Source organism: Silurus meridionalis, chromosome 14, assembly GCF_014805685.1.
Source record: "Silurus meridionalis isolate SWU-2019-XX chromosome 14, ASM1480568v1, whole genome shotgun sequence".
In the NCBI taxonomy this organism is placed as follows: Eukaryota; Metazoa; Chordata; class Actinopteri; order Siluriformes; family Siluridae; genus Silurus; species Silurus meridionalis.
In genome coordinates this window covers 13211040-13229968 of record NC_060897.1, presented here as the reverse complement: position 1 = coordinate 13229968, position 18929 = coordinate 13211040, and the positions used below count along the sequence as shown (strand labels likewise).

The following is an 18929-nucleotide window of genomic DNA, read 5'->3' as shown; positions in this document are numbered from 1 at the left end:
CACATTTACACTCAGTTAAGCTTTTATTAGAGCACTATATTGTAATGCCCCTGTTTGCTCTAAGTTCGTAATAGTATGGATTCCACAATGTGACTGAAACATTTCTTTGAGATTCTGCTCCATGTTTAATTGATTGCAGATTTCTTAGGTTCACTTTCATGCTGCAAATCTCCGTTCTTACATTCTGCCCTGATTCAATGCAAATCTGGGGGACTTGCAAAGACAATGAAGAAACCTGAACTTTGCTCTTCGTAACATTGCGTGCAATATCATGCTTTGACCCCATCATCTGTGTGCTTCTGTTGGAAATAAAGAATCATCAGCCCAGGATCAGCTTTCTGTTCTTATGGAAACTCATCCACAATATGGTTTAAAATGTTGTACATTATGTGAAGCTTTTCTGCTCACCACATTGACTATCTGAGTTTGTGTAGACTTTCTGCCAGAATAAACCAATCTGACCATTCATCATTGTCCTCTCTTGATAACAAAAAATTTCTATATGCAAAAATAGGCATAAATGCTGTTTTTCTTTATTGTATCATTTGGAATAAACTCACATGAAACATTAAAAAAAAAATCTAAGATGTCAGTTTTTCCCACTCTAATGGTTCATAGAAACATTACTAAAAATGTCATAAAACGCAATTTTGGACAAATCCTCTGGCGGTTGTGGAGACAGACGCTAGATGGCGCGCGATAACACTGCAATCGTGTGCACCTGCTTCATAAAACAGAGGAAGAATTGCCCCGGAAGTTACTGTTTTGTTTATTCGTTGTGTGCGAGCTCTACGTGAATTCGCAACCGGTAAGAAACGATAAATGGCTTATTTGGTAGTTAGAATGCAATTTAAATAGCACAGAAAATTTGTGCTATTTAGTAGCTGGGCCTCCTGTTTTTCTTGGATCGTACAGGGGAAATTTCTGTGTGTTCTGTAATGTAGCTTAGCCACATAGCGACTTAAAGAACAGCCGTGAATTTGATACCCTTAGGCTTTAAAGCAAATTAAAATGCAGCTTATGAAACTCGTGAAATTAGATGTGTTTTTCAGTTTGTTGTTAATTATATTCAAATTGTCCCGAGTATTTATACGCCTACCAATGGGAACTAGATTGCTATTGATCATACAGTAGTTATAGTAGTTCTTTCTGCTCATTAGTAGTTATTATAACAAATGTGTTTATGATCCATCATAATCCTCACTGGCATTTACAAATGTTTTACTCCCCACCAACACTTTTTACAACAATCGTCTCCGACCTTAATGTAAATTATATGTATTGTGAAGGTTTAAAGCAGGTTGATGAAGAGCTTGCATGGAGCTCGAGGTCAATGTTCTTAAAAGTCCTATTTCGGTTAAACATCCTCAGTTCAGCAGGCTGCTTCACGCAGTAAAATCTTTTGTAGTTGTTTTTTTTTTTCCCCCCCAACGCAGTAAAATTTTTGTTTTAAAGGCAGAGGTCCTACGTCTAAGTAATTCGGTTCAAAGCTGTGCGCATGCGTGGAGTTGTAGCGCCACAATTACCATAACAACCGGAGCGCGTGCGTGCAGTAAAACTAAATCCGCTACCTGTAAGTTTTATATATAAGTATAATGTGTATATAATAAGTGTAAATTCTGTATATGACATTCGGACTGTACACGGTGTATTAATCGTTCTTTTTATTTATTTATTTTTTAGTTTGAAATAGAAGCATCTGTCACCAAAACTAATTCCTTGAGCGGGCAAACTTAGCAATAAAACTCATTCCGTTTCTTTTAGCACGTTTATCTCAGGGTTTCAACGTGATGTGTGTTCTGACGTTTTTTCCCCCCTGACTATGATTGTAAAAGTGTTAAAATTCGCCTAACCTTCCTATCGACTCGCTATTATTTATTGGTTATGGAGGCAAAGCCACAACACTGGTCGTCCCCATGACAACCAAAACACAGTAGTTTTCTATGACGCACGTGCTGCTAAAAGCTTCTATTCTCATGTTTTGAGGCAGTGCAGTGGTGTTCTGTTCAAACAGTACTGTATTCTTTATTCCAGAGTGATTTGGCATCAATGGGTCGTAGAAAGTCAAAGCGAAAGCCTCCTCCTAAGAAGAAAATGACTGGAAACCTGGACACACAGTTCACCTGCCCTTTTTGTAACCACGAGAAATCCTGTGATGTTAAAATGTAAGTCGACATACCAACATTTAATATCAAATCAAATTGTATTTGTCACATACACACACATACAGAGTACGACATGCTGTGAAATGCTTTTTACGACTGTCCAGCATTTAAGCATAAAAAGGAATAGAATTAAGGATAAAAAAAAAAGGTAGATAAATAAAAAGTATAAACTATATAAAATATATGTATATACAAGTGTATCAGCTGTTGTCGCTCTTTCAGCAGGGACATTTAAAAAGCAGTTTTCCTTTCTGGTTTGAATATGAGTGGAAGGGGAGATGTAGAGTAGTTTAAACTAATTCTTTATATCATTATCAGAAAAAGTCCCACTATATTTATTTACCAATAGTACAAAGGTCCAGAAATGAAGCTTCGGTCAAAGTGAATGAATTTGCAAGCAGTACGACTTAAAAAAAGACAGTGATGGATTCTTTTTCACGGTTTGCTGCAGAATTTCGATTGTTTAATTGTATGTGAAATGTATCTGGCGGTGCTGCATGCCAAGATGAGAGAAATCTATGAAAAGAAATTAAACAAAAACGAGCAAGAAGCGAAACCAAAAATGTACTTAATTTTTACATTATGGGCCGTTTCCATAGCGACTCAATGATCTCATTTTGAGCAGTTTGAAGGTAAGGGTATTGCTCAGGCTCTCAGCAGTGGCAGTGTGGTGGAGAGGTTTGAGCTTATTACCTTCTGATCAGAAGTCAAACCTCTTTAACCATTAAGCTGCCCCCTTTTTTTTTATTTTTTGCTAAATAAAATCTACCAGTGTTTCAATGTAAAACTGTCAAAGCACATTCTTCCCCTCTTTTTTTTTTTCTTTTTTATTTATTTTTATTTAGGGAAAGAAGTCGAAACACAGGAATAATATCTTGTACTGTGTGCTTGGAAGAGTTCCAGACTCCCATTACTTGTATCCTTTTAACCAGTTTATATCATGTTCTTTGTGATGCCAGTGTGTATGGAAAGGACCATTTGGTTGCCATTATAGAATTTTTGCACATAATTATTAGAATATTCCTAGAAAACAACTAACAAAAAAAAAACCCTTGTAGAAATCAATATCAGGGAAGTGAGTGTATATATGCCTGCTTGAAAAGTAACTAGAAAATAAAATATATAGTACATTTACTAATTGCTGTACTTGGCAGACTTGACAGTGTATGTACAGGTTAAAATGTACAGTATATTTTATTTAATCATGGCAAACCTTATACTTAAATCTTGTAAGTTAGACAGGAGCTCGAGTGCCATTCTTCCTTAACCTCTCCCTCAGATCTTTCTGAACCTGTTGACGTCTACAGTGATTGGATCGATGCTTGTGAAGCAGCTAATCAGTAGCTCATCTTTGAAGGGCCAGAGGTCACAGAAGACTACATACTACTAGACTACAAGATGTATTTTTTTCTATCATGAAATGTATCATCCAAATTGTCTTTGGATTGAATCAATTTTTTTCAGTCAAGCACAATCACAGTGTTGTCTTTTGTTACTATTCCCAGTGTAAAGGAACAAAGGAAAGATTTGGTGCATTTCATAATACCGGTTTCAAGCCACATTTGTCTTTTGAGAACTTTTAGTTTGTGTTTTGGTTTTTATATGTTGAATGATTGGTCAAGTAAATGCCAATAAAACGTTTGCATCTTCCTTGTTAGGAAGTTTGTGATGAAATGAGTCGCCGTGTTATTTTTTTACCCATGCGCAATGTTTTAATGGCGTTTTGCTGCTTATTAGAGAAAGCAGCGACACTGTGCACACAATAATGCATGGCAATGAAAGATGAAATATTTAATCGGTTTTTTTTTTTAAATGTATTGGTATTTTGTTTCAGTAAGTGCTTTATCCTGAATTGGATCCAGACATGGTGCTGCTTGGGAACACATCTGTACATGACACCATGCACACACTCCTTAGAGCTTTTCACACTTAATACTTACCTGAGGGTTAATAATTAATCCAGGGTATTGATAATCTGATGTTTTACACAATACATGCCTAAACCCTTGATTGAGATTCTTATTTGTTTATACATGGTGTCGACAACCTGACTGCAACAAGAGAGCCCGTGACTGTACCATTCTAACGGCAGCACAGTGAAGGTTAACACTTGGTTAAAAGCATGGTTTGGAATGATAGTAATTTGGGTTCAAGTGTAGAGTAAAAAAGCTCTTCTGATACCTAGGGTCAAGTTATCTTGTCCGGCTGAGCTATGGCCCTGTGTGTATGAGGTTGGAGTAAACTGGTGAAACAACTAAACTCTGATGGATGCAGCACTTGCAGTAAACAGTTAACAGGTTTAAAATGGAGACCCTGGAATTATAAGGCAGCAATGTTGCTCAAAGTGCTATGCCTTATTAAAATACTAATAGTCAGTAATTTTTAAGTGCAAATGAATAACTTGTGGATGCTGAGCCACTGAAGGAAATCTCAAGATAGACAGAGTTACTCTGCTTAAACAGTGAGTTGAGAAATTCAGTAGTTTAGCACCGATTAACACTTAACTTCCACTTTTCATTGTTCTGAAGTTGGTCAATGGAGTTTCTTACAAAATCTTGAAACGTGTGGCTGGGTTTGAAAGTGGTTTTATTGCCAAGTCTGGGCGCAAACAAACGTTATCAAGAATAATGTTGTGGTTGCTAGGCAACACAATAGGAAAATATGTAATAAATTCTTTATTAATGTGGTTTAGGTGCGCAGGGATTGTTCCAGCCACATCACCAGACTATGCTTCTTCGTATCAGACTAAATTATGACCACATGATGGCACTAATGAAACATTGGAATGAACAAAAAACGGCCACGTGCTGCAAAATGGAAGTATTTCAGCTGGAAATGCATTTCCTCATAACAGTAAGCACAGTGCAGGTCACGTGACTTCCTTGCTGGTTTATACAGCAGCATCAGTGTGCATACCAGCTAGAGAATAAAGGAATGACGTCATGTCAGCTGTCAATATAGATTGATTATTGGGTTTAAAAATATCCCAGCTGCCTCTAAGGTTTATGAAAGAGTCTAACAGGAGCACAAGACTGGTGTTTGCACTTATCAGTGCAGCAATAAAGGAAACACTACATGAATTTGCTGCTGAATCTGTCAAATCTGATTGGTCAGAGAGCATTAATTCGTTTATTTCTTACTTCTACTATAATAGTCTCTCTCTTACAGTAGTGCAGGTAGTGTCCTTTATTGTTATTTGTATTTATTGTATATTATAATGTACTATTTCTAATACATTACAATTTTTATGGAAACAGCTCATTTGTGGGTCCTATGGCATACTGTCCATATAAGCAACAGATATTAAAAATAGAGTTTATGAGGAGGCAGTGTCAGGGTTAGTGCTTTGTAACACAAGCTGCATTTTTAGCCTTATCTTTAAGAGTTAAAAACCAAGGTTGGGGAGAGAACAAATGATTGTAGCTGTAACATGAGTGAGAACACAGACCTTGTTTTGTAGGTGTTACAAAATATAAAATGCAACTATAAATGAATAAAAAGTATTTGCCATTCTTAAATACAACAGATGTATAGGTAAAAGAGGAATTAAACTATTTTTCTGTATCAGCATGCTGTTTTATTCATTTTTTTTACTTACAGGTCATGCTTTTCATAGTCAACAACAATTATCTGTAAATTGTCAAAGATATTCTGTGGTGTTTGGTACATTCTTTGGTACATTAACAAATGTTAAGCTTGGTATTGAATTATTTTGAAGAATGTCCCATGCAGTTTCATTAACAGCTTTAGGTCTAGCATTTATATGCTGAATAATAAGTTGTAAAATTGCTCAGTACAGTAGCTTTGCAATGTCAGCTGCAATTCTAGTATTTTTAGGTTCGGTCCTAATTGTCAAAGTTTTATATTATCATCTGTAAACCATCTTCCAATAATGACTTAGTCCTCTAGTCCTAGTTTCATGTGCTCACACAAGATTATTACAAGCTCATGCATTTTTGCACTTGCTTGCTGAATTCCAAGAGAACGTGCAAAGCAGTGCAGCACATCTGTAACTCTGTGTCGGAATATTGCTATGATCTCTCTTTGGATGGGATTTACTAATATGGACATAAAAACATAGCAATTTTCTGCTGTAGTGAAATCCAATCTGCACCCGATCTTTCACTTAAGGTGTCCTCAGCCCGAATGTCATCTTCCATCTAATCAGGAATTCTTGTAAAAGAGCCAGTTCACATGACTCCAGTTAGCTCTCCAGTGCATTCATTTGATCTCATTCTAGTCAACTGTGGTGCAGACTTCCCTGACCTACTCTTACTGTGGATTCTCTCTTTAAACTTTTCACGTTGAAAGATTTTATGTACAGACTAACATCTGAGAGCTCCCCTATTTTAAAATGCTTCCACGTGGAGAACCTAGAACTTTTTACCATTTAAGGAACGCCTTTTTTTCTAACAATCAATGTTGGCAGAAATAATACATTAATTTAAGCTCGGTTGAGTCCAGCTCGGTTTTATCCGCCTTAAATGCTTTGCGTATGGCCCAATTCTGTACTCTCTTTTTGTACATATTTCTGGCCACAAGCTTCAGGTACTTGAAGGCTGCAATCTTTAATCTTGTATTCACACTTTCAAAACACTTTCTTTTATTTCCAACAGAAAAAAATCTTAAAGCAATTTGGTGACAAGAGGACGTTTTCAGAGTAAGATATTGTCACTCAATTGAAGAATGTTCATGGAATTACATTTTTACTCTTGTGTTCGCCAACACACTACAGGAAATAATCTCTGGTGTCAGCCTGTTTCTGTGAAAGTAGGTTTTTTGTTACCCCATTTCGAAGTTCGATTTTCCTGCGTGACGGCACAGGATTTGGTTCACGGGTTAATAACTAAGCAAGGAAAACACCACACTGCTGGACTCTGGCCCCCTATGACAAGTTTTGAAACCTTGGCCCAAGTCCGTATAAAATTCCCAAAAACGTACTTCATAGAAACTTCCTTAAAAACATGAACTCTGGTTAATCTGTGCTGTGTTGCATCAGGTTGTGTTTGTGCATGTGAACAAAAGTGTTGCAGGGAGGAATTTATTATTCCAGGCACATAGTTTGTTTTAGCAATTATAATACAAATGTAATGGAAACAATCTATCAAATTTTACACACTTCCAAAAGCCATGCAATACTGGAGTGGTGTACGTTACATTCTTCGCGTCATGTTGTACTGCACCTGTAGATTTTAGCTTGATTTAAAGCCTCACGGCTAAATAATTTGTCCACCCGTTAAACATCTTCTTATGCATCTGTGGTGCAAAAGACAGAAAAAAAGAGAAAGAACACAACACTGAAGTTGACAGGTTTGGCTATTGTCCTTTCATGGGTGTCCTTCTCTTATAAAGCTGGATAGGATTCGCAGATGTTAGTGAGTGTCCTCAGCTTCGCTGTGCTTTGTTAGTACCATATCATCCTTGTGGAAACTTCTTTTTCTTTTTTGTTTGGTATTAGTTCCACTGAGCCAGACCTAATGTCTATCCATCAGCCACAATAGTGGATATGCAGGGCTATTTTAAACCAAACCGAGGCATCATAAATATTTTGGAATTGTTTTCATTTTTTTTAACGATAGTTTCCTTTTTTTCTATTTGCTAAAAACAGAATGTCATGCAAGGTGAACAGGAAGTTGCTACACTCAAAAAAACAAAACAAAAAAAATTTGGAGTGATAAGCAGGGACAGCCCATGCCAGAAAAACAAACACACAATTATGAAAAAAATCTGCCTTAAATTAGAAACTAATATTCTGGCTTGGTGGATGGTTATTTTACAGTTTGCGTGGTCTTGCAGGATGAAGTTTATATTTGTAAAAAAGTGAGAAAGAACTGAGTGAATTAAAAAAAAAAAAAAAAGCAGTGCTGCGTGGGCGTCTTAGTCAGAGTACTGGTATCCGTCAATCTGCATGTCCTGGCCGTTGTCCATGTAGTCTTCTTCGTAAGTGCAGTACTTTTTGTCGTACACCTGGCGTGGGAGCCCGTAGACAGTCATGCCTGACTGCGATGCCATCTTGTTAGTACCCATCTGCAGTGACACGATGGAACTGTCACAGTTTTCCATGTCCAGCTTCTTATCAAAGATCTGTCGCTTGGTGCCCGGTGCTGTCATACCAGACTGAGTAGCAAGAAGAAAAATAAAAGAGCGAGCTTATAATACAGTTAATACTTGTTAGTTTAGGCCTGAAAACTATATGGCCAAAAGTATATGGACACATGACCATAACGCCCATATGTGGGGCTCCTCTAAACTGCTGTTCCAGAATGTGAAAGGGCACAATTTTTTAGAATTTGGCCAACACTTGTTCCAGAAAGGCATGGCTCCTGTGCACAAAATCCTTCACAAGGAGTTGAACAGTTTGAGTGTCCTGCACAGATCCTTGACCTCAACTCCACTGGACATTTTTTGGATGAACCAGAATGCTGCCTGCCTCCTCAACCAACTTTACTCCTGCTCTTGTGACTGAATGAGCACAGATACTTAAAGTCTTGTGCAAAGCCTTCTAAGAAGATTAAAGGCAGCAACATGTGGAACAACTCCATATTTGGAATGGGATATCCAATATGGTCAGGTGTCCACTTGTGTATATAAAGGTTTCAACAATGTCTACTGTTTATCCAAAGAAGAAAGTTTTACAATTTGCCATGTGGTCTGAACACTGAAGTTGAATAAGTCCACAAAGGTTCATAATACTGAATGTGTAAGTCACAATAAATGTGTAAAACTCTGTAGAAAACTGGGTGATTTTTTATAATAAGATGAAGCAGTGATGTTATACTTTATAATCACCTGATTGGCCCCTTTGTTAGTTCCCATCTGCAGACTGATTGTTGACTGGTCCATTGGATTCTCCATGCCAGCTTTTGGGTCATAGAGGTGACGTCTTGTGCCATATGATGTCATCCCCTTCTGGCTTGCGAACTTGTTGGTCCCCATCTATAAGTGCCAAATTGGAAAACAACAAAAAAAGCATATGCTCAGCATGTTCACCCGTATGCTCTGTGCTCTATTCTCTGAGCTGCTGTATCCTGTTTTTGTGGGTTCTACTAAAACACATTCCCATTGGTCTTTTCAGAAACCCTGCAAACGAGAGAATATGAAGCTCTTATTTTTTGTTAAAAGACAAAAAACAAGACTCAAAAACTCAAACTGACCTGAAGGCCGATAACGTTGCGCCCCTCCTTCAGTTTCTCAGGGGCGAATCTGCGCTGCTGCTTCTCTGCATATTTCACTCCAATGTCAGATTTTGTATGGATACCTTTGGATTTCGCCTGCACACAAAAACAAGTGAAATATATAAAGGGAGCAATTCATGAACTGTATTGCAAAATGCAAAATCCACTAAATGATATTAAATTGATGGTAGTCCTTTTTTATACAAAGTAAGCTATTCTTTAGCTTAACATGAATCAATATTTTGGGAAATTTCCCATGCAAAAATTCTAGATTCTAGAATATAGAAACAATAAATATACATATTTATAATAAAAATATATAATAAAAATACATATACCGATTTATAATTTGATGTATTTGAGCAAACAAACGTTCAGGCATATATGAGATAATCATGTCATTTGGCAAATGTTTTTACGTCTTCTGCAAAGATCGAAGTTTCAAATAACGCAAATATTGCAGTGGTTGTGAGCGCATAAATAAATCAACAACAGTGAAATTTACATTTGTACACATTCAGCTCTATCTACAAACAGAGGTACTTTAGCTACAGCTAAAGATACCAAGTATTAGTAAATGATTGCTGTAGTGTGGTATAGTGAGGTGTAGTGTGGTATAGTGAGGTGTAGTGTGGTATAGTGTTTAATGCCTTAAAACCTTTTATTTAGAGATTTAGACAAATTTGGGATTGTTACTTGAGAAGCTTTTTGAGAGACATCATGGTTATTGCTTGACGTTTCAGAGATGCCGCCAAAATGTATCTCACAAGACAAAGGTTTAAAAAAGAATGTAATTACTGCAGAATCTCTTTAATACTAATTATATGGCAATGTGCAAAAAGGAATATGCAATGTGATCTCTGCATTCTAATTTTTTTACCACAAGATCACAAGAAAAATAAATTGTAGTCTTGAGAAAACAACTTGTTATCTTGAATTCACAAGCAAAGTCTTGCTCCTAAAACAACAAGACAGAAAAAATAAATGACTCATAACTTTTCTAGATTTCCATAAATGACTCTTTATAGTTGCTGTAATGTTAGTGCTAAAGGGAATGTCCTTCTTGTAGCCATTACACACCATGGAATGGAATCTAAATAAATGAATAAAAAGTATTATTTATGTTCTTCAATAAATAAATAAAATGTAAACGATGTGATACGGAACAATTAAAACATATTGGAATATAACAACTACTACTTCATTGAGTTTTTACTGTAAAGTCTGGTTTCATCTGGTCTTTCCATTATTTTGTCTACCTCACATAAACATTAGCAAGAACTCGAGCAAGAAATGGACGCATTCAGGAAGTCACTGTCTCACATGCACAAAAGTACTTATACAAATAAAGCTATTATTAGCTGCAAAAAACTGCCAAAAAAAAAAAAAGCCCTTCAGTTTAGAAAGCTCTGAAACGCCTGGATTTGTTTGGGTCACGTGAACCTCGATGGTCACGAAAAAAATGTGTTACACACTTGCAATCTGCAGCACTAGCTATGAGATCATACTTTACTCTTTTCCCACAAGCACACGGTCTGCATAAAGAGCGAGTGTGGAGTGGTGCATCTAATTCATCATTGTGGAAAAATGTTTCAAAATGTGCACGTTGACAGGAACTAAATTAGCATGAAACTTCTTTACACACGGAGGAAACATATGTCCAAAACTACTAACTATTAACTAAGTATAAAACTACTAATGACTAAATATACTCAGGAATTCTCGTAGTCCACTTACCATCCCAGCTAGTGTGATCAGAGTGCTCTGAACCTGCGTGTGGTTGGAGTTCTCAAACAGGTCGTTTGCCTCGAAGATGTCGTGCGGCCTCAGACCGTAATCCTGAATGGCTCGGACAAAATTGCCTATGTTTTCCAGCTGCAAAAAATAAAAAAATACAAAAAAACACAACTGTCTGTGAACGCTGTATTCAATTATAAAAATAGATCAGTTCCACAACACATTGTGTTCAAATCTGGAATAAATGAGCTGTATCCTCTTTATTTTATGGAAAAAGAAACTGCACAGCATGTGCCACAATCAGATCTGGTTCTCAACAGATGGAAAACAAATAATACACTAATTGTCTATTTTCCCACAAAGACAACACAATACATTAGACAGGACAGAACAAAAAATGAGCTTCAGACAAAACAAAAAACAAATGAGATGAAAAAATAGGCAGATTAGCAAGGAACGCAAAAAAGGATATCAAATCTAGAATATCTCAGAATTCCACTTTTATACAAAGCTTCTTACAATATCACATGTATTTAAAGCATATATCAGACTTTATCACTAATATACAGTAAATTGAGATAATGATATGCTTAATATAATAAGACAAACTGAGAATATGGACTGTGTAGGACTGAATAACATTCATATGCAATTGATTGAATTCATTGGTCATTTTTTTTTACCAATGCCACAATGCCATCTATCAAAAACTGATCTTTCAGTCAGATTGCTCATATACCACAATGAACATGTGGTTACATATCAGTACATGATGCTAATTCTGTGGAGCCAGCGTTGCAAAGGCCTGCATTATAGTTTCAAGGCTCCAGGGTTCCTGTGGTTGATCCTGAACTCGGATTACTGTCTGCATGAAGTTTTGCTTGTTCTCCACAGAACTGTGCTGGTTTACTAGAGGTTCTCTATCTTCCACTCACCACCCAAAAAAACAAACTGCCTCTAGTTGTGAATGTGCACAAATTATGTCCTATGGCAGACTGACATCCCATGTATATTTCTGTTTTAACTCACAATAATCCCAACCAGTATAAAATAGCTACTTTAGATAAATGAAAAAATGTATACTGGTAGGATATTCTTAGATGGCTAATGACTGTGTGGACCTTAAATATGGCTATACTACAAGCTATTACATTTATGGCATTTTGCAAACACCCCTTATAACTTATACGTATTTCATCTAAACAACTTAGCATTTGAGGGTCTTAGAAGAGCTTAAGGGCTCAGCAGCAGAAGATGTTAATGTTGGGTTTTTAACTCATGACCTTTCAATTAGAAGCCCAAATGCCTTCAACCACTGAGATAACACTTACACGAGATAATGCTCATTTGAAATAACAGGAGGAACTATTCAAATACGATGATGTCTATCTTATTTTATTTTATTGTAAACTATTTTCAACTTATAAATTATAACTGTTGTAAACAATTAACAATGGTGCCAGCATTAAAGCTGACCATTAGGTTGCTCATTGTTTAGTTTGTTACTGTTATCAGTTAAAAAGGGACGCTATATAAGGGTTTGTTTGTGGACACTTGATTATCACATCCAGGAACAGCTCGTATAAATGGTCTTAAGGGGATAGACACACACACTCACACATATATATATATATATATATATATATATATATATATATATATATATATATATATATATATATATATATAAACTTTTGTTTAATGTTTGATGGCTATTTAATGTTTGATTTGTTTGCTATTGAACAGGTGAAATGCAGCATACTTTTTGTAGCTTTTAAAACATTTATAAATCACTAATGTACACTGGAGCATTATCATGCTCGAACAGGTTTCGGCCCCTTAGTTTCAGTGAAGGGAAATTGCAATGCTGCAGCATATGAAGACATTCTTGACAACTGTGAAAAAAGAGCCATATATGGGTGTGATGGTCAGGTGTCCACAAACTTTGGGCTGTATACTGTATATTCTGATCATTTTAAACTACACCATAATACACATTGAGTAGTCACTCCTCACTACTAGAGCAACCATAATTATCATATAGTACTTTATAGGTCATAGAGTACTTTATAGGTCATAGAGTACTTTATAGGTCATAGAGTACTTCATAGGTTAGAATATATTAGGTTTTAGATGAACAAACGTCCTCAGGTGCAGATTTGAGCCTGTGTTAGAGACTTCTACAACACTTGCACTTGCTTTAAATGATTATTATTAATAGTTTTACAGGAGAATGAATAGGTTTATTGTATTCAGCAGCCACCGTGTGTAATATAATCTCTGTAGAAAACTATTATACACTCACAGAAAAGCAGAGAGTATGCTTTTTTTGGAAAGGAAATTTACCTGATGCCAGTTTTGAGTGGAATTGTTGATCTTTTTCACAGAACCAGGCTGAAGGGCATTGATGAGTCTGATTAAAAAAAAGAACATGACAGATTTATATGTATATTTATATATTTATATGATATTTTTCTATCATGGCATTACAATAAATTATTGTTTCATCTGTAACAGTGAATAATGATCAACTAATAACTGGATTAAAGTTGATTGCTCTTTCATAAAGATCATGTATAATTAGTGATATGATTAAGCTCTTTTTTAAAGAAGATGTTTATTTATTTAAAACATCTTCTTGGCTCCACCATAAAACACCAACTGTTAATTCACATTACTACAGCGTATCTATGTAAGTTATCATAAAAAATCACAGGCATGTGCTGTCCTGACAAATGGTACTCACTCGCACAGGATGACTCCATCTTTAAGGCCCTCCATGAAATTTTCTGGAACTTTGCGACCTGTAAGCTCATGGAGCCAGTGCCTTAGCTCCTCCTCCTTCTGAGGGTCATACTTCTGTGCTAGCTGGAAGTCAAATGCAATACAACGGTCAATGTAGCTCCTTTGAATGCTTTTCCATAGAAAATCTTTCAAAGACACCAGGCACCGAGTCTCACACAAAAATTGACCTTAGTTTCATGTTGTTATTAATGACTTTTTACATCAGAGCTGGAAGTATGCAATAACTTCTCAATTTGATCAAACACCATGAACACTATTTAACATATAGCCCTTTAATTATAGCAAACAGTTGAATAAAGTCACTAAAACACAGAACATTATCACACCAGCCACCCGGATGATGTATTTTGTGAACCAAAAGATATTGTTACAAGTGTTGAACCTGAAACGTCAGGATCTTTCACACTTCACACGACTACCACAAAAACCATCATACATCGTCTTCTTTTGTGGAAAATTCCAAGTGCTTTATTTCTAAGACATGAAAAATTCATTTATACAATAGTGTTTAACCATATTGATTTTTATAGTGATCACAGTTTATAAACCAATATCCAGTCGAGACATTTCTGTCCATAAATATCCACAAATGTCAACACTGTTGCCTGTCCATAAATGATTGTCTTTTTTTTTTTTTTTAAACACTGCTCAGTGCTTCTTGAAACATCAGCCATGAGAGATGAGATGAGAGATATGAAAAAAATATCCTGCATAAACAACTTCAAAATGTATTTTTGTGTCATGTTCCTCCTTTTTGGAAATGTTTGTGCTCCCTGTGTCTGACAGCTAAAAGAGAAAAAAAGAGTGAGGAGAGAAAGGAAGTGTGCCAACAATAACACTGATTTCAAAGCAGCAGGGGTTTGCTTGGCTTCCACTCCAGAACACCAAACTTGGGAGAAACATACCTCTCTCTCTCTCTCTCTCTCTCTCTCTCTCTCTCTCACACACACACACTCTCTCACACAAACACACACACACACACCATTTCTCTTACTCTCATTCTTTCATATTCATACAAACACATTTCTCTGTCACACCACACACAGCTGTCTATCCATCATCTACTGTATATCTCTCTCTCTCTCTCTCTCTCTCTCTCTATCTATCTATCTATCTCTCTATCTATACTTTCAAGTTCTGCTGTCGTTTTAAAGTGAAACACTTACACATGCTAACCACGTCTGTTTATGGGATGCAAGACGGACAGCGGTCGTCCCTGGCCAAGGAATTCTGCTCAGGCCTTCATTTGTTGTTTTTCTCCCTCACTGTGGACATGAGGAATGTGATCAAAACCGGCCTCTCTCCTGTGTTTTTCTCTTTCTAAACGGTGTGCATGCTGTTACGGCTTATTTAAATCGAGGACTGTTAAACTATCAGTCAAAAGAAGTTGTAAATGTGCTTAGGAAACGCGTCCTCTGGCAACTTGTTTTTCTAAGTTCTGAAGAAATGATGGTCCAAAAATCAACAAATGCTCATTTGAGTTTAGGGTTTTTCAAAAGCTTCTCGGTGGTGTCACATCTCCCCTTTCTTAGGCTAGGCTGTTCAGCAGCGCTCCACCTAAATCACGAACTGTTTACAATACGCCACTTTCCTGAGGCTGTGGACTCTTTGAGAGCTCTGTTTTTTCCTTATTTGGGGAATAGAAAGTCACAGCCTGTCACTCAAATGGTCACAGAGACTTAATACCATAGATAAACCCAACTTTCACTGGGCCAGTCATTACAATTGGCTTAAACACCTGGAGCATGCTGGGAAATATGCTAATGTGTACCCTGAATGCTTACCTCATCACAGGTTCTGCAAGCTTCGTTTTTTAATATATATTTATGTTATAGCCTTCTAAGACACATGTTATTATAGTTTGATCTCCAGACATTATGGCACACCACAGAAAATATAAATACAAAAAATATAAAGTGTAACTCTTGAACTGACTATTTGACACGTGTGTGTGTGTGTGTGTGTGTGTGTGTGTGTGTGTGTGTGTGTGTGTGTGTGTGTGGTGCATGAGCAAGCCATGGCTCATAAATTATCGCTACATATGCCAGTTCAGTCCCAAACCTTTAGGATTTTAGTTGATTCTGCCTATTCACGTCTTATGATGATGACGTTGACTAATGAAATGTTGTGCTGCTTGTGAGGCTTGTCAAATGACATCTAGGTGTTCATTATTTCAGGAACACACACTCTAACCTGTGCAGAAAACAAGCCAAAGAATACATTTTTGGCTTGGAGTGGTATAGTATAACTGTAAACAAGCACCATTCATTTAGCCACAGAACTAAAAAATGCATCGACTTCAGGTTTTCGTCAGACAGTTTAATGATTATAACTATTTTTTTGATAGAATACAAAGGGGTTCTTTTGGGTTCTAATGAACATGTAAGGCTTCCTTTGAGTCAACTAAGTTCAATAGTAGAAGAATACTACCTGGGGGTTTTGCTTGTATTGCATCTTACATTATTTAGCCTATAACATTAGCGGTCCAACTATGCACTTGATGACACCAGAACAGTGACAAGGAAAGATACTTCTGAGTGCACACACACCTACTGACATAATAATAACTTAATAATAATAATAACTAGAAACTCAATAAAATCATTTAAAACACAATCTTCTGAAGGCCCCGGTCAATGTGAGGACATCTGATGTTATTCTACATTTTCGAGTATAACATCAGCGATTCAATTATGCATTTGGCAGCAGAACAGTGTCAAGGAACGATACCTTTATTTCTGAGTGCACATACACGTGTATTTTAATAAAAACAATAAACACACTCTTTTAAATGACAGGTCACTATGAGGACATATGTCATTATACTACATTGTGAGGACATTTAGTCCTTTTAAGTCCACACAAAGGCATGTGTCAGAACACAGAGATGCACACATGGGGCACTCTTTTGTTTTGTTTTACACATATCCTCAGTATAAACTAAGCCTGTCCTGAAGACAGAGTCACAGCGCCAATGTTTTGGATTTCTGGCGTGTAAAAGCCCAAGCAGCCATCGCGTCCTGGTTTAAAGCGCCAGTGCGCCTTGCGCGCTCCCGACACACACACACACAGAGACGCGAGAACGCGTCCCCTTACCTTGCTTTTCACCTCCGCTGAAAGTCCAAAAGCTGGCCCGCTCCTGAAATGCTGTGACATTTTTTTTTCTTTATTTAGACTTTTTTAGGTGGTGAAAAAAATGTCAATTTGGGGTCAGTAAAAAAAAAAAAACTTTGAAGATCAGTTTTGATCCTGCTCCTGCAGATATGGGTGGTGAAAGTTGAGCACGGTGCTGATGTTGGGGAGAAACTGCGTCCTCGGTTACTATCCGTTTTCTTCCCGCATCAGGAGAAGCGTCACAACGCCACACTTTTCCCCCAATCTTTTTTAAACTCTTCCCGTCTGCGCGTGTCCGTCGCGTGCGCTGATTGGCCAGGGCCGTCGTCCAATCCGCGTGTTACGTCTTCCTCCCGATGATGTCAGCTACATGGCATTAAAACTCGGCCGATGTCATTTTTTCCGACCTGAATAGAATTTACGGATGCCCCTTATTTGTCTTCAAATATGCTGCTCTCGTACTTCTGTTTACATAAGCTGCTTTAGACAGGAGCACCGATCACAGAAAAAAAGACTAAAGATATTTTGTTTGCTTTGGCAGACACACACGAGTAAAATCAGCATCCTTACACCCTAAGAATAAAGTGAGCTTAATGGAAATATCTACTCTCAAAGACTTGCATATTAATCTTTATAATTACAATAACACATTTTTAAATGAATCCCAGATTTATTCAGAATTAATTTCTGAGATGAATTCTTTCACCGTCTATTTTCACGTTTGGTCCCGGGGTTTCTACACGTCCCACAATGACTTTTGTCCACCTGTAGATAATAGCTTTATCCTTGTTCATCCACTATCAAATGAGAGCAATGAAGTAACACATTTTGTCTTTGAGTCAACTCTGATCTTTTAACTGATCATCTGCACAACATTTCACCCAATAAAGTTCCAAAGCTTCAAAATGAATGCTAATACTGGTATCAACATTAGCATCAACATTGACCCTCATCACTAACTAGCCACATTTTGCTGCCAGTATCTATGTCAATCACTATGTCTATGTTGGATTGTGAGTGATTTTTATTCTTTTTGGTTGTTTTGTAATTGTTACAAAACACTGACATCTATAATGTTATGTTCCCCAATGACATCAGCACAGCACAACAAACTCTAATAGGATCAACTAAAATGTCATACAAATTAACAAATTACCATCAAAATAACAGAAAAAACTCAATATAAACATTTTCCCCGTTATATACCCTATATACTTATATTTTGTGAACACCTGACCATCATTTTGAAAAATTGTATAGGATGATTTTGTAGTTTGTAGTTATTGATTTGCATTTACTGAAACTTAGGGGCCAAACCTGTTCCAGACCCTTTGCACACAACATTGATTTAGTAGATTTTTGAATAATTTAGTTTGCCAAGGTCGGATTGGAAGAACTTGAAAGTCTTAAACAGATCCCTGACTTAAACACTGAAACTCCAACTGTACTCCAGATCTCCTCACCGAGCAACACTTCACTAATGCACTTATAGCTTCACAAAAAAATCTCTAAAATCTCTCTATTCTCTTCGACTGGAGGACACTCTGTGCAGCTTGGGTCGGTTTCTCATCAACGCCTTGGGTGGGTCCATGAAATTCCGGAGTAAGAACGGGCGCTTTGAGGATGGACTGGACTGTAGTTAATGTCAAAAGTCTGCTACTCAGGATACAGTTTGCTTCTGATCATCATCACTGTACCCCGCAACATTGTATATCTGCTTCAAATGGACATTCGGTGCAACCCAGATGAGGATGGGTTCCCTCTTGAGTCTGGTTCCTCTTAAGGTTTCTTCCTTATGCCATCTCGGGGAGTTTTTCTTAGCCACAGTTGCTCATCAGGGACAAACTTACTTACAAAGAACATATTTACTTTTAATCACCACATTATCTGTGTAAAGCTGCTTTGAGACAATGTTCATTGTTAAAAGCGCTAT

The 18929-nt window shown here is 36.9% G+C and overlaps 2 protein-coding genes and 1 long non-coding RNA gene across 4 annotated transcripts; 1 reads left to right on the top strand and 2 right to left on the bottom strand.

The window, feature by feature from the left end:
• Nucleotides 1-192: 192 nt before the first annotated feature.
• Nucleotides 193-1880, bottom strand: LOC124396426. The gene is made up of 3 exons (XR_006927775.1): nt 1854-1880; nt 409-498; nt 193-299 (listed from the first exon to the last, which is right to left on the bottom strand). It is a non-coding gene; the product is annotated as an uncharacterized LOC124396426 (long non-coding RNA).
• On the top strand, nt 677-3839 carry elof1 (elongation factor 1). 2 transcript variants are annotated; one of them, XM_046865569.1, is made up of 4 exons: nt 677-808; nt 2035-2165; nt 3011-3081; nt 3445-3839. In XM_046865569.1, exons 2-4 carry the CDS (start codon nt 2050-2052, stop codon nt 3507-3509), a joined length of 252 nt encoding a protein of 83 aa, XP_046721525.1. In that variant the 5' UTR covers nt 677-808; nt 2035-2049; the 3' UTR covers nt 3510-3839. The 2 variants fall into 2 exon arrangements, with proteins under 2 accessions (XP_046721525.1, XP_046721524.1); XM_046865568.1 differs by lacking the exon at nt 677-808 and adding an exon at nt 1465-1573.
• Nucleotides 3840-5719: 1880 nt separating this feature from the next.
• cnn1b (calponin 1, basic, smooth muscle, b) lies at nt 5720-17263 on the bottom strand. Its single transcript, XM_046866340.1, has 7 exons — nt 16979-17263; nt 13824-13945; nt 13424-13490; nt 11078-11215; nt 9320-9436; nt 8955-9101; nt 5720-8282 (listed from the first exon to the last, which is right to left on the bottom strand). Exons 1-7 carry the CDS (start codon nt 17036-17038, stop codon nt 8043-8045), a joined length of 891 nt encoding a protein of 296 aa, XP_046722296.1. The 5' UTR covers nt 17039-17263; the 3' UTR covers nt 5720-8042.
• Between the last annotated feature and the right edge of the window lie 1666 nt (nt 17264-18929).

Coding starts and splice junctions, on each gene's coding strand:
- cnn1b (XM_046866340.1), bottom strand. CDS start 17,038: ATGTCACAGCATTTCAGGAGCGGGCCAGCTTTTGGACTTTCAGCGGAG. Junction 13,946..16,978: donor CAGCGGAGGTGAAAAGCAAG/GTAAGGGGACGC, acceptor TTTGACTTCCAG/CTAGCACAGAAGTATGACCC. Junction 8,283..8,954: donor CTAACAAAGGGGCCAATCAG/GTGATTATAAAG, acceptor CTTGCTACTCAG/TCTGGTATGACAGCACCGGG.
- elof1 (XM_046865569.1), top strand. CDS start 2,050: ATGGGTCGTAGAAAGTCAAAGCGAAAGCCTCCTCCTAAGAAGAAAATG. Junction 2,166..3,010: donor AAATCCTGTGATGTTAAAAT/GTAAGTCGACAT, acceptor ATTTTTATTTAG/GGAAAGAAGTCGAAACACAG. Junction 3,082..3,444: donor GTTCCAGACTCCCATTACTT/GTATCCTTTTAA, acceptor CCTCTCCCTCAG/ATCTTTCTGAACCTGTTGAC.